Raw genomic sequence first — 16400 nt, forward strand, 5'->3', positions numbered from 1 at the left:
AGATGGCCGGTCAATAGTTGTACAAGCTAATGAGCAAAATATACAGGAGGACAAAGACTGCAGATAAAGGAGAAAATAATGAAAGAGTAATGAACAGATCACGCTTTAAATGGAGCGCCTGACATTTTTAATCAAGAAATCACTCAGGAAAACAAAACAAAAACATGTGCTAATCCCTTTTGGAAGTTAGCAGAGCAGGACAACTACCCCAATTGTGGGTAATTACGACACTCATGGCTGTACAGTGAGGGTGCAGGAGCCTGTTGCATGGTGATAACCAGAGTGATGCCGAGCTCAGGCTGCTGGCTCTCCTGCAGAAGGGAGGGGGTTTGCATATTTAGTATGGAAATCAGGTCTGGAAAATGCAATTATGCCATACTTGAGGCACGGAGTGAAATCAGAAGACGAGAAGAGAGGGGGGAAATTAAGAAGAGAAGATGAGATGCCTGCCTGGGTGGGCTTGAATCACACATTGTATAAGTCACCAATGAACAGTGAAGGTGAGACATGGCTTAAAATATCTTCATATTATTGATTTTAATATGAAAAAGATGAATAATGTTCACAGGAAGAGGAGGGGTTGGCTGTGTTATCTTCTTTTGCTGTCTTCCTTCTTTAAATAAAGTTTATTTTACCAGCGTTTCTCCACATCACCACCATGACCAGTATGCTCTCCCATTCACACCGCCTCTGTCAGAATTGTTCTCAGGAGATGCAGCTGAACCTGGCTGTCAGTCTTCCTCACCATTCCCCGACATGCAAGGCCGCCGCCTCCAAAGTGAGCATTAGCAGCCTTTGGAAGTGACAACAAGAAGGAGACTCCAAACAAGACATTAACATCCACACGGGCAGCCAAAACGTGCAGCAACGGGGCGAGATGCGATGGAAATCGCATTAGACACAACATGGTGATGGAATGGTGAAAGTTCCTTGACGAGGTGATGCCTGAGACGGAATAATTGATGCTGAGGCTAAGAGCACAAAGATAAAGATAGTAATCCTCTTTAGAGATGGCTGGATGGGCTAAACTTACAGCAGTGTGTACGTGTAGCTCAAACAGCGAGGGCCCACCCTCCTCCTCCTGGAAGCTGCATGCTGCCTAATGTACATGCTGCTCTCAGCTCTAGTTATTTGTCCTTGATGGATTAATTATCCACACCACATGGTCAATACCTCACAGCTCAGTGCTCATTAGTAATAACAAAAATTGTGGCTTAAAAAAAATTGAAGTGATTGCACCACAGAAAAAAAATATATACCTGAGTATATTTCATTTCACGCTGACCATTTGTTGACTCATGCAATGAGTTCTGTTACTATTTCATTACAAGACAGCACCAATTTACTGGGCTTACATAATAAATCACAACCTTCACACCAACAATGCCACTACACCCATTTATGATATAATTTGTGAGACCAAATCCAAGTCTCTCTTACCCTCTCTCGCTCTCTTGCATTCAGTCATGATCTCTTGCAGAAGAATCTAAATCACTGCGGATCTCAGCCTCGGCTGATTTCATGCTGACCCACATACTCGGTTTCTTTCTTGCTCAAATGCTTTAAAAAACTTGAGTACACCTTTTACTCTCTCAGCAGTTTGTGGCCATCCTTCATACTTTAATCATTGCGGTGCTAAAATTCAAGGGAAAAAAAAAAAACTAAAACAGGATCGGGACACTTAAGCAAAGTGCAGCACTTTTAGCCCACAACCCGTCTAAAACAGAAAGCCTTGACGGGAGTTTGGTGTGGAAAGTGATGTGGATTGGTAGCAGATGTGTCCCTGGAAAAAGAGACGCAACGTGGGGACGGAATGCGACATGAAAACTTTAAATTGTTGAATATCAACTATTTGCATGTAACAGGGATGTTCATTTCTGCTCTCTGCGAGTGCTTTTTCTGCAAATGAATCTTCCAGTGACACATAAGATGCACCCAGAACATTTGAATACATGTTAGATAAGCATTTCTCTTCTGGGAAAATACAAAATATAAGTGCACCATAAAGTCAGGATTAAAATAAAAGTCACAAAGCAACCGTATTTAAAATCCTTCAACCTGAACAAAAAGAATCCCCCCGACATAATCTCTAAAATACACCCTCTACCCATGTAATTAACCATGGCAGCCATTTTGGATCTCTGTAGAACATTAGCCAAATTACCACCCGAAGGAAAACAATGACACACTTCTTCAATTACACAGCTGGTACCTGATAGCATTGGAAGAGTCTCTTCAAAGAAAAGGTACAATTACACACATCCACCGTCAGGCCTGGGTTTAAGCTCAGCTCTTAAACAGATGCCTGACCATGTGTGCACTCTGACACCTCGGGTGTTTCTCAGCCTCCTATAGCGGAAAAATGTCTGAGTATCAGAGCAGAAATGCGTCGCCATGTTCAGATGTGTGCTGATTGTCCTGCAGTGCAGGACTGTGTGGATTAGAAGTCCTTGAACACCGTGTAAGTGCATATGTACAAGTGTGTGTGTGTGTGTGTGTGTGTGTGTACAGATTCCCAGGAGAGGTTTTAGCAGAGTGTTACTTATTTTCCCCTCTGGCTGAACTGATGGAGCACTCAGGGTGAGATCTCCCTGCATGAAAGATGTGTTGAACATGAACAATGTCAGAGACTCTCTCTCTCTCTCTCTCTCTCTCTCTCTCTCTCTCTCTCTCTCTCTCACACACACACACACACACACACACACACCACACACACACACACAGACACACACACACACACAAACACACACACACACACACACCCGTACAAGAGAAGCTGTTGCTTCAAACATTTACACCCACTGAGGTCGAGAAGTGCCGTGGATTCAAGCTGCACCGAGCAAAAGTAGAGCAACAAATCACAAACATGTTGTACACACTCGCTAAAGACACAACTGAGACAACCAGCAACAGCTTGTTGGCAAAAAGCATTAAAGAGACAAGGACTGAGCACACGCACACAAGCACACACGCACACACGCACACACGCACACACGCACACACACACACACACACACACACACACACACACACACACACACACACACACACACACACACACACACAAGGGCAATGATTTGCATATATATATGTATATTCTGAATTTGATGTTTGTAAAAGTTGTTTATTATTGTGCTGTATCACGTTTTCTTCGAACAGAATTCAAAATTTTACCTTGACCTACTTGCATAGGTCAAAGATCAAAGCTAGTGCTCTGACCTACTGTCATAGATCAAAGCATTTAAGCTTTGATCTATGGTCTTCATTCTGCTGTTGTAAGGTGGCAGAATGACTTTTCCCTGCCTGGTTGAGATATAACCCTGATAAAATGTCTGAATGGTAGTGTGACTGACCACACTAATACAGTAGCACCTGGATGTTGTTTTCAACATTAATGGTACCTTCACAGATGTGCAAGTGATTATCCACTTTTCTTGTGAATGAGCCAATGGAGGATTCTCCTTTTACACTCAGTCTTACCAATGACCCGCTTTGGAATGATCCAATGAGGTGTCAGGAGAGGAATGGTGAGAGAAACTCAGGGAATGATGCCAGGAAGAGGGACTCTGATCAATATAGGTGTTTTGTTTAGTCTACCCAGCGCCCTGGGTGAGGACCTCCTGGATCGATTGGGCACAACTTGTTTTTTAACAACGCTCAATTTAACCAGTGGCTACTGGCAGATTTTCTCAACTCCAGAGGAAACAGTCCTCGCTACTCCGTATGGTTTGTACCAATTTGTCACACTTCAGGGTGCTGAGTCTGCATGATGTACATGCTGGTGTTTTCAGGGATGATGTCATCAGTCACAGCGACGTTTGGGGACAGCGTATGGAGCAAATCTCAGTCTGATGTTACAACTGTCCTAACTTTTGTGAAACGTGGAATAAAATTCTGAATTTGCTAATATTCGCGAACATAAATGAAGTTAATGACGCATAACTTGAGATATATTACCTGTATACCTTTTTTCAGTTAAACTGAATACAAAGAAAAGTATTGAATAATTATTACTTTCTGTTCATTATAGAAAGAGGAGGGATTATACTGAAAGCATACAATTTGAAAAGAAGAGAAAACTAAAGTGATGTAGGTGAGATCTGTAAATGCCAGAGTGGAGCAGAGAGAAATCATAGGCTGGGGGGAAAGAGGTCGAAGGTATTTCGACAATGACCTGGTTGTAAATGTCAGCCTCCTTGCGACACTTTGTGCGGAGGGGCCTGGCTGGCAGCCCAGAGGACAGAGACACGAAGAGCTGACGCATCACGGACTGTGCTACAGGAGGCCAGGTCCACATTAATGCTCCAATATCATCTAAATTAGTTGGCAAATCTGTCCTGGCAGCTCTCATGTGTATGAATGAGTCTGTGGGCATGGGAGACAGTGTGTGTTCATCATGTAGAGGGAAGTAGCCAGACAAAGAGGAAGTGGGCGGCTGTATTAATTATTATGAACATGTTTGAAAGTGTTTATATGTGTGTTAAATGTATATATATATATAACGGTATCAGACAAATCTCTAAAACCAGGCCTGGGGGTCGATATCTGTGTGAGGCAAGGCGTTCTCAAACTGCTTCAGATTACTGCCGTCTTCTACCAACACTCAGCTAATCGAAGGCAATTTACATTTGGCTGATCGGCAATTTTAAAAGTGTCTCCTCGCTCCTGTCGTAGGCGAGGCAAACGAAGCTAACATATGCTCACAATAGTTGTAAGATGAAGGCAAGGAAATAAAATCTGAGGTGCTCAACGAAGCACCAACAAGTTCAACAAGGGGGAGAGGGTTTTATTATATGGCTGGAAGAAAGATAGGTTGAAGACAAGACTGCTCCGAAATAGGATGGATAAAAAAAAAAAAAAGAACAAACGTTGATGAATAATGGAGGTGGATGACTGTTACTTCCCAAAAAGAGAGTTGCAGTGCAGGAGCTGGAGCTCCACACTGGGGCTCATTGCAAACCACGGGCAACTCAAGGGGAGAGAAAGAGATAAAAACCAAAGACAGATAAATAAAGGGAGGAAGTGAGTATGTGAGCGGAAGGAGGTGAAAATATGCCAGGAATCGCATTGCTCTGAATTAATCTTGGTGCTTACACCCAAATGGCTCCGGGAGCCTGAGGCAGGTGTTCATCCACGCCGTCAGAATATCAGCCTTTCACATAAACTGCTCTACATGAATTTTAATAGGGACGTAAGTGACAACAAGGAAGAAGGTGTGGAGGCAGGGAATGAAGATCTAGGGTTTCTTTCTAGAAGCTGTAAGGGCAAAAACTGCCTCAGAACAAGACATGTTGAGAGTAGAGTCAGGTCTCACAGCATCAGAATCTGCTTTATTTAGTAGATTCTTCTATTTATGACCATGTTTAAAATTGGCTGACATTGTGACTCTCAGCTTAATGTTGATGATCTTACTACCTCTTGTAATGAGGTGTAGAGGGTGAATGTCTGGATTTACCAACAAGTCACAGGAACAATTGATCCCCTTTTTTTGTGAGACAATGGCTTGAAAGCTCGGGTCAGTTTTTGCCACAGCTTAGCTCAATAGTTTGATCGGGATCAATTCTGTAACCCCTCTGAAATCCACCAAATACCAGTGGACGTGTGAAGATTTGTTGGAGGACATTAAATGCCGCTCCCTTTGCCTGACTGTATGTGCAGTGTGTGTGTGTGTGTGTGTGTGTGTGTGTGTGTGAGTGTGTGTGTGCTTCCCACTCACCAGCTCGATGAGCTCCTGGTAGCACACCTGTCCTTCCTCATTGCTCTGGACCAGGGCTAACAGCATGTCCAGTTTGGACGGGTCCAGCTGCAGCTCATGGTGCTCCACCAAGCTGGTGAAGTTCTCCACTGCGATGAAACCGGTGTTCTCTGGATCCAGCTGCACAACAAGAACAACATCCAACCGTCAGGCCAGTCGGACGAACACGGCAACGCTGACAACAATCAGACTGAAGACGTTTCTGTTATGAAAAGTGATTATTTTAATTAACAGCGCTGCAAAGATGTTTGCCCAGAGGGAGAGTGCAACACTACTGAACAGCCAAGATGTATACAAGGAGACACAACAGATACTCATATAGACAAATGGGAGCTGCAGGCTGAATGCATGAGCTGAGATAGTGACACCAGAATCAAACACTAGGACGTCTTTGTGATGCCTTTGAAAGGCTTAAACCTCCTTACAGAAAAAGCCTCATCCCACCTCATTAAAGGAGGCGCGTCTGCAGAGCAAACAGCAGGGCGGTTGTTACTGGCAGCAGACAGACTGGTATGTTAGTGTTATGCACAGTACCCTAAATTTATCTTGGGGAAAAAAAACCCTCCAATTTAAATGAGGTTGACTTTTCCTTCTTAGTTCCTGAGTGGATGTTTGATTTGATCATCTGAATCTGCCCTGGGTCACAGCTTGTTGTCAGGGTGGATTTTATAATCACGACCAGTGTAGCGCCTCATAATTGAGAGAACGTCATAAAAATGGCTGACCGTAGTTGTTTAAAATATCACCCTGGTAAAATATACGCTGCGTATCAAGGAGGATGTTTTTGTTTATATGCTTTACCTTCATCCTGCTCTTAAGTACATTCAATTGCTCTGAAATGAAGCAGTAATTTTTCCTTCATGCTGCCTCTGATTATGTGAAATGTGCTTGATGACAACTTGCAACAACACAAAGAGACCACACGGGAAGAGCCTTTGCTGCTTAATATTTTACTGTTTCCTAAATGCTAACACAGCCTCATTAGGGTTCAGACAGTAAACCAAGAGCCTCTTGTTGCCCCGGGGAAGAGTGAGCTTGCAGATGTTTCATCAGCATGGAGTCAGTCGTGCTGGATCATCGTGGCCTGTGTCACAAGCCCACGAGAAGAATCCTGTCTAGGCCGACTTAGTCTGGTCTGCTTGGAGGTGGGTAGTGAGAGGTATTTCATCCGTCACATGAGGAAAGGACAGTTAATTTACACTGTGCCGTGTCCGTCTGTGCTGCAGGAGGCTCAAAGTGCAAAGCTATACATCTCAGCAAAAGAAGAGAGGAGATCCACCAGTGAATCCACTGAAGGTGCCTCAGTATCTTCTCCTGAATTTGTGTAGACAAGGTTGTAATGTTTTGAGTGTGTGCAGACAACAAGTTCGGAGCAATTAGCAGGTGAGTCAAAGTAGAAGAAAATCAGCTAAAAGTGTCTTTACAATGAGTAGAAAGAGCGAGGTTCAAGAGTTCCTTAACCTCCAAGCAGAAGACAAGGCAACAAATCATTTTGTATGTGAGCTCACGATTTAAATTCATCACATGAGTGGTGTTTCACTGCTGTTTTGTTCGGTATAAATAAACAAAATACATTTCTGCTTCAGTGCTGTCGCAGGATCTGTGTGTTAAACGGGCAGTAGCGAAGGTTTAGTTAGCTGTGCTACTTTTGTTTAGCTTTCAACCAATATAATCACGATTCTATACACACACAACCATCATTGTCTCTGCGGCATCCACTAATAACAATCTTCTCTCCATGTACATTGTTAAAATCCATACAACACTAAGCTATTTCCAGTCTTGGTCTTTGCCACCCCCCACACATCTCAGATTTATGGTCTCAAAACACAATCCTTGCAATGTACATAAAACTACATTTGTGAAAAACTGAACAAAGATGGCAAAAAGGATCCTTGATCTATTTTTAGATAATCCCCTTAACCATGTTTTCCATGGACATTTGTTAAAACACGGCCCTGCTCTCCCCTTGAGACTGGCTTAGCAAAATGGTGCAGATTCGACCAGCATGTCACGATGACGTGAAGAATAAAGGTGAGGGAGAGACAGGAGCTGAGAAATAGTTAAAGTAACAGCTGAAGATGCAAGCAGAGCCGAGAAAGCCAGTCAGAAATTAAATGAAGTCACACGGAGCTAAACGCCTTGCCACTATCTGTTATTTTGTACGCGTGTGTGTGTATGTTTAACCCCACAGTGAGTCCTCCTCTTCTCTTTCCTCTAAGAGGGCAGGAACACACTCCAGTGCTCTGCATTCAGTTACCACACAGAGGAGATAGATCAGATTCTAATGTGCTCCTGGCTCGGTCGGGGCTGACAGGGGGAACACAGAGCCACACTGGGGACGTCTGATTACTGTCAGCCTCCATATGTCAGCACGTCGCCACACACACACACACACACACACACACACACACACACACAGCAGCAGCAGCAGCGCAGGCACACACGATGGCTGGATACAGATGTACACTTTCACGCAAAACTAAGTGTTGATGCTGAGCTGTCACGCTGCAACACGACTGTTCTCTTTGTGGTCTGACCTTATTCAAGATCAATGCTACACATGGGGGCCGTCTGCTGAGAACAAGGACTTGGGGATTGGGTTTTGCAGCCAATTAGGTTTATCAATTAGCACGATGAGGTACACTGAGATGAATGAGTATTGGCAGGCAGAGTCTGCGTTTTGTGTCTTGGGCTGGCGAGTGACATGTAGGAATGGGGGGGGGGGGGCAGAGACAGACAGAACGACGACTTGCAAGGAAAAAGGGAAAAAGGCACTGAGAGGGAAGCAGTTATTGAAGCGATCCAAAACTGGGGAGGGCGACACTTTGACAAGCTGCATGTGTTGCCATAGTTACCAGTTGCCCATTTGTCATTCCTTTCTTGTATCCCCACCTTTCCCAATCCGACATATTGGCGCTCAAGAAGCAAAGGAAAGGCACAGAAAGGGGGGAGTGGGGGGGGGTGATAAAAGAAGGGAATGATACACAGTGGAAGGGAAATTAGAACACATATGGATTTATGGGGTGAAGGGAAGGTGGGATGGAAGCTAGACGGGTTGCGGCACAGACAGCAAGGCGAGTTCAAGAGGAGAAGGAGGAGGAGGAGGAGGAGGAGGAGAGCAAGACATGGGATGAGAGTAAATACAGGAGCACAAGGAGGAGGAAGAGGAGGGGAGACTGACTGCAGGAGAATGATCTGGGTGTGAGTCCCTAGGCCCTATTTTACCTTTACAGCAGCTACTCCCACTGACCACAGACCATTGACTGACTTCCAGTCGGTTCCACTGGGACTGAAGTGCAAACCACAAACCCCAGTCATAACAGCAGCCCAGCGGCTGGTCCTGCATACACAGCAGCTTTAAGAGGACTGACAGTCTGTTGTACACAGAATGAGTAGAATTCTGGTAGAATACTACACTGAGGTTGACAAGGTTACACCTTTTATAAAATTCACCCTAAATGTTTAGCCATGGCTGAGACTGTTTTATCGAGGCGCCTCTGCTTTTTCCTCCGGTGAAGGTAAATTAATCAGAAATGACATTTGAGTAAGTTGATTAATCAGCATGAAATTATTTGACAGCTTTGAGAATCAATTCATCTATTCTGTCATTTATTTGAAAAATGTTCTGAAATGTTAAGGATAAGTTATTTGAATTTATGACTATTGTACAGATGAAGAAAAGTGTGATGAAGCCTTTTCATTATTTTCTGACTCCACATAGACTGATTAATCACTGATCACTAATTATTGAACTCAGGATTAACTTGAATAGGAGTTGAGTCAACTTGAAGCATACATATATGTCTAAACCTCTGGACTAAACAGTATCTGTACAGATATGCTGAGATTAAATTGGAGCCAATACTATATGACACGTCTGAATGAACATGACGGTGTGTCTGCAGAGGGCAGTAGCATTTATAGAGGAGGGCATGTTTGTATGGCATCAGATGAAACCCTTGACTCCATAATTATCGGTGTACACATCCTGTCCGGCTGCTACAATCATTTAGCTCCAAGTTTATAAACTACCCCCTTCACAAGTGGAGCCTGAGTGAATTTTCTTAATGAAAATAATCAGCTCATGACATCTCCTGGTATTTAAACACAAGAAGCCAGAGGAATTTTCAAATAAGGCCCAAAGCAAATTTGCATGAAAATACAGAATTTATGGGATCCTTATTTTTCTCCTTGACATAAATACGTCAGGACCCCAGATCCATACTGCAGAGATGTAAATAAGTCCGATAAGACCTGAATGGGAGATGGTCGCCAACTCTAGATAGCGCTCTAAAGTGGCTGAGTGCCGCCAACCATCAAGTTGTGTTATCATTGCTGCAATAGAAACACTATTAGTGAATCTGTGTGTGTGTGTGTGTGTGTGTGTGTGTGTGTGTGTGTGTGTGTGTGTGTGTGTGTGTGTGTGTGTGTGTGTGTGTGTGTGTGTGTGTGTGTGTGTGTGTGTGTGTGTGTGTGTGTGTGTGTGTGTGAGCGAGTACTCTCATCGTGTGGATATTTGTGAGCCTGCATACGCCAGAAATAGCTCGCGCTCAGCCTCGCAACCTCCTGCAGACAAAGACTAATAAAGTCACTCATGTTATCACTACAATTTTCTCTTCCTTTTCTCCTTCTCCTGCAGCACATTCATGTGGTTCACTCTGACAGGGCTGCGCCCCCCCACCCCCACCCATCCTATACACTGCAGTGTTCACATAAACTCAAGCATATCCAGTCAAAACTCCAGCAAACCCCCAAATGTCGTTTTTTGTTTTTGCCAAAAAATGTTCTAAAAAGATTCTAAATAGCACGTTTTAAAGCCTTGACTGTGAAAAAATAGATGACGACTGTGACTGAGTAATTCTATCTATTTGCAGATGACTACACATGAGATGCCCGGACACAGAAGACTTGACCTCCAGATGCTCTTGTGGATTTGCTGGGAGGCTGATGGGACACTGTCAACGTGGGAAGCCTCTGGTCTAAATGTGCCAAAATAAATCTGAAGGGCAGAGCTGCAAAAAATAAATAAATAAAAATGGCATGCTCTGAAAAACATTCTGCTGGATGGCAAAAAGAGGCCTAATATTTATACAGGCTGCAGGCTTTGTTAAAAACAAGCTCCCCTGATAGACGTCCAAAAGCAGTTGGCAGATTAAACTTCATTCGTGTGCGATTAGAGACTTTTTCCAAATCAAAGGCCGTCACATGGAATCCAGAAGGTGTGAGTGATTTAGTCTAGACTCACAGCTAATAAGAAGGCAGTCCCCACAAAATGTCTTATGAACATACTGGAACAAGCTGAGCCACAATCAATAAAACAACTGTTAACGATAAGGAAACATCGGCCATCTCCAGATATTGAAATGGATATTGATAAAGATGAGTCAGGCTCTTTGGTACATCATTAAAATCTGTCACTGCAGGAATATGTATTGTTGCGACATCGCCAAGCAGAAGTGCTCATCCAGTGAATGACTCACTAGTTTGACCACACAGCATCTTCTCGCTCAACCCACATGGGCTTCCACAACTTGTTGCACAAACATTCACACTCACATTCATAAAAATACTACTGTGCGCATGATGTCTCGTCACACATGCTTCTCAGCCAGCTTGAGTCTGTTGATCACTGTGTGGCTGATGGGTCACATGTGACCCTTAAAGCCAATAGGAGACAATCAATGGGAATGAATGATTGTCTGATCTTTTTTTCAGTTAGCCAAAGTCCCAAAAGAGCAGTTCATCACACACACACACACAGACACACACACACACACACACACACACACACACACACACACACACACACACACACACACACCCCACAATGCTTTCTGGAACCATTAACCAAATATAAACATGTTTTCTGGGTAAAACCTGCCTTCAGATCCATTTTGGCTTGTTAAATTTGGAGACGGTTGACCAAAACCTCGCTCAAACATAGATCTGGCTTGACAGTAAAAACAGCAGTCTGGTTGGAGAACTCCAAGGGACCAGATGTCCAGACCAGTACGTCTCACTGGTCTACATATAGCCACTAACAATATGTTTTCAACAACAGAGCTGAATAGCAAGAAAACTGTTTAAAGTTAAATATCAGCTTCTATTCTAGAACTGCCTCATTGGTCAACTTTAAGAGATGATAAAATATCTATATTTTCACTTTTTGGGTCTGAGGTGATCAAATTGTTATGGAAAGGAAGGAAAGGAAAGGAAGAATCATGCATTCATCTACAGACACATAAATCAATGCACACACAGCTTGACTACTGCAAACGTGAATGCAGCAGTAAAATCACACAAATCATCTTCTGGGTTTTTGCTTCATTCTACAAACAGACAGTGTACCATCAATGAATCCATCCACACGCCCATTCATGCAGGATTCCCCTCAATATATTTATTTCCAGTTACACCTCCTTCATTGTCCCTCCATGCACCCCCACCCCCCCGTTTTGCTGTGGTTCAACATCTGACCTTGCATCTTCTGGGCCCACATGGTTCCATGATGCTTGCATCCATCATAAAGTCTCACGCTCTCATTTTGCCAATGCAACCAGCCCAGTTGCTATCACCCCTAACACCAGCTCCCAGTCCCAGCCTCCACGTCTCTCAATCCCTGGATAGAAGGAAAGGTGGCCAGGAGCTCGTAACCATAGAAACCTCTGCCGCTGCTTTGCCTTCTCGCTCGCTCGCTCGCTCACTCACTCACTCACTCACTCACTCACTCACTCACTCACTCACTCACTCACTCACTCACTCACTCACTCACTCACTCACTCACTCACTCACTCACTCACTCACTTACCTGCTCTTGTATGAGCTGAAACAGGGAGCTTCTATCCATATACTGGCCAGGGAGGTAAGAGGACCCGCCAAGGACAAGGGCATAGGGAGGAGCAAGAGAGGAGAGGTGCTGATGTTGGGATAGTGTGGAGAGGGATGTGGTTGAGGTAGCAGCTGGTGCCTGAATGGTAGCGTCAGGCCGCCGTCGTAGCTGCTACGTCCCCCCCCCCCTTGATGATGGAGAAAGCCCGGCGAGCTGGAGCACTCGTCTTCCTCGCTGCTGGTGCAGTGTGTGTGTGTGTGTGTGTGTGTGTGTGTGTGTGTGTGTGTGTGTGTGTGTACCTCCCTGTCGGTGCTGAGAGTGTGGATGGTGGTGCAAACGGGAAGTGGTTCTGCTCAGTGACAGTGCAGCGTTGGTGCGGCAGGAAACCCAGCTCCAGCAGACGAAGGGCAGGCAACACAGGCAAGGCAGATCCTCTCATTCACTCTCCTCCTCCTCCTCCTCACTCTCCTCTATCCCATTGCACTGACTGCTACCTCTCTCTCTCTTTTCCCTCTCCTCACACATTCACTGTGCCGCCTGCATACCAATGAAGGAGGGGAGGGAGTTCGTCTTTCTCTTCCAATTGGACAAGAGGAAGGAGTGGTCGTGGGTTGCAGCTCCTCTCCTCACTACAAGTAAGGCATCTCAGGGAGGGAGCAGGGGATGGGCTCCACTGCAGCTTTGCACTTACTATTACCACCCCCCCACCCCATCAAGACACACACATAGACACACACACACACACACACACACACACACACACACACACACACACACACACACACACACACACACACACACACACTGTAAACAAGACAAATGCTGGTGAGGAACAAAACATATTGTGAAAATCCCATTCCTTCGATGGTTGTGTTCATTTCACAGATGTACGGGCAGATGTAGGCTGAAAAATATCAACAGCACTGAGGGAAGCAAACTGCTCCGCAACCCTTTATGAATCTGCGCTAATTATAAGCACAAGGCACATTAGCACATTGTATGCACCACTGCACAATCACACACCCTCCCTCCCACCAACTGGCATACATACACACAAAAATAAAATTTAATTCTACTGTTAGGTTGGAACCCTGATCCTCAAATGAACGCAAATGAATACCTCCACAGCATTAATGCAAATTCAGAACCCTCCGTGCAACAGTTCATTCCACGTAATCCCACAACAAAGGTTCTTTTTATGCAGGACTGAGTATTAACAAGATCAACAAAAGGGGTCGGGTGGAGGGGGGGGGGGGCAGAGGTTCAGAGGTTCATGAATGGTAAAAATTAACTTGTTTCTGCCCATGCACGCGACAGACAGCAGCTGAGTTCAATGACATCCTTAAAAGGTGTTGTCTTTTTGCACAAATGTGCCGCTACCCCGTCCTCCTCAGGGCAGGAGAGTGGAAGGGCTGGAAGTGGCAGGGGGGGAGTTGAATCTGAAATTCCCCAGGGGTGATAGCTGAATCCCTCAGGGGATTGTGATGACTTCATTGTACACTAGGTTGAAGCAGACAGGGTTTTTTTGGTCTTCTGAACGTTTTACAACCAGTAGAGTAACTCCGCTTCTTTACAGCACCTCTACCTGTTGAAATGTCATAATAACGCCAGATGTCTCCACATGGTTACAGGTGGGGAAGATTTTAAATTCTTCTCAATGTGTGAGAAAAATTCTACAAGACATCTTGATGTCCTCTTTAAAGCGTATCTCTTTTACTGGCTCAAACTGAGGATCTTCAGTTCACTGACTGTATGAAGACAGAGGGAACTGCTGGATTTGTCCTGCTGAATCGGACAAAGGTCCCTGACGTTCTCTTGGTCACCTCCCTTTATGCACATCTGACATGCTGAACAAAACCATAATGACTCAAGACCAGAAGTAGTAAAGACTGGGTTCCCTTCTGTTTGAGGAAGGACTTAAGACCCTCCACAGACTTCTTCATTCAAATACTAATCAATGATTGGAACGATTGTGTCTCCAATAGTCGGTGGCTGTGATCATGAATAAGATGAATCGAACTGAGTCACTGTCGGGGGGGATTTGTAAATTGCTATCAGTGAGATGCATTGAAAAAGAAGCCAAAATTAAACTGAATTCAGCTGTCGCCTTGGTAACCTCATGCTCTCATATCCAGTATAATGACTTGGAGAAAAAAAGAAATGTAGATTTAAAAAAAACAACAGCAAAGTCTCTTTAGCAATGTTATAATGCCATTGTAAATCAAGAAATAGCCACATTATATCCACAGCCTTGAGTGTCAGTGACGTCTGGCACCGCAGAATCTCCAAGTGCTGTAAGTAGTAAACTGGAACCTCCGTGGATCAGATCATGGATGCTCATTCAGGCTGAGGTCTTGGGAATTTCCAGGCCAGGTCAGCACCTTGAACTCATTGCATTGGACCTCATTTCATTCCATTGTCTAGTTCTGATGCCCACAAGCCCATGGTAGATGGCTATAGTAGCTCTCCTGTGGGACAGGACAACATGGGCTGGCCTTCGCTCACCACACAAATCGGTGAGGTTATGGTGCACATGGCTCTGTCACCATTGTCTTTTGTTTTTGGTTTGCACCAACCGCTGCAGACTGGGAACACCCAAAGAAACCTGCAGTTTTGTAAGACATCAGAATTCGGTCCTTGTTAAAGTTTCTCAGATCCTTACATTTATCCATTTTTCCTGCTTCCAACACATCAACTTTGAGGATGAAGTATTCATTTGCTCTCTATAAATCTCACATACTGACTGGTCCCATTGTAGCTAGACAATCAATGTCATTCACTTTACCCATCAGTGGTTCTAATGTGATTGGCCAGTTGGTATTCGCTGTATGAATAGCATCAACACAACACGGTACAGGCTCTGTTCTAAAGGAAGCCAAAATAAACACAACGATATTCAATCTCATACGTTGCATGCATAACAATATTCCCAGATATTGTCACAACCCCACCATGAGTCCAGCCACTCTCGTATTTTCCATTACACTGCCCCATGAGTGACAAAATAACTCTCCTGTGAAATATGATCTCCAGTGTTTGAGGTGTCCCCAACTGGACAATCTCTCATATACCAACCTAAACCCATTGTGTCATATTTCCTATTGGTGGCTGGAGGCAGCAGGTAGCTGCAAATCCTGGTCTGGGTAGCAGAGAGAAAAACACGGCCTTTCAGGAAGGCAGAACGATGTGTTAATTAGACCGTCTGCTCTCTTCCTCAGCAGCTTAATGACCTCAAAGTCCATGAAGCAGGTGTTTATTTTCGGTGTGAGGATAGTTGTGTGGAACACATTGCAGGAAGGACTTATAAATACATGCCTTAAAGGTCTGATTCAGGCACTTTTGTTACACACACACACACACACACACACACACACGTGAGTGGTGCATGTATACTGAATGTAAAGCATTTAATCCCTTCCTGCAGGCTGTGTTAGATAGACTTATAGTTTTCAATAAAAAAGCTCTGTGGTGAGTTGAATTTACTGTCACGTCAATAATGCTTCAATATTATAACAACTAGGATATGTACTGTAAAATGTCAGCTGCGAAATTTTGGCATCATAGCAAATCTCATACCTAATAACAGTCTGGACTCTGGACCAGATTTGCAGCAACATTCAGTATTTCATTTATCATTGTCAAATGCAGTTAGAGCATTATAAAATTCTTAATATAGAGAAGGTAGAGACAAATATTTACCGTTCCTCAGTACATAAACGTTTTATACTACTCAGAGGGTAAGCCTCCATATGTTGTGGCCTGCAGACCCTGAGACCTGAAGATGGAATATAAAAGTTAAACTTTTTTTTTTCC

The 16400-nt window shown here is 44.1% G+C and overlaps 1 protein-coding gene across 2 annotated transcripts in view; it reads right to left on the reverse strand.

The window, feature by feature from the left end:
• Positions 1-12760, reverse strand: part of rhbdl1 (rhomboid, veinlet-like 1 (Drosophila)) — a 30556-nt gene extending 17796 nt beyond the window's left edge. Inside the window, exons 1-2 of one of the 2 annotated variants that reach the window (XM_068305899.1) lie at positions 12567-12760; positions 5717-5875 (exon numbers count right to left, since the gene is read on the reverse strand). In XM_068305899.1, coding sequence (XP_068162000.1) covers positions 5717-5875; positions 12567-12605 — 198 coding nt within the window. In that variant the 5' untranslated portion in view covers positions 12606-12760. Of the gene's footprint in view, positions 1-5716; positions 5876-12235; positions 12366-12566 lie in introns of those variants that run through there. The other variant, XM_068305898.1, reaches the window with a different exon arrangement.
• Between the last annotated feature and the right edge of the window lie 3640 nt (positions 12761-16400).

This window comes from Antennarius striatus, chromosome 21, assembly GCF_040054535.1.
Source record: "Antennarius striatus isolate MH-2024 chromosome 21, ASM4005453v1, whole genome shotgun sequence".
NCBI lineage: Eukaryota > Metazoa > Chordata > Actinopteri > Lophiiformes > Antennariidae > Antennarius > Antennarius striatus.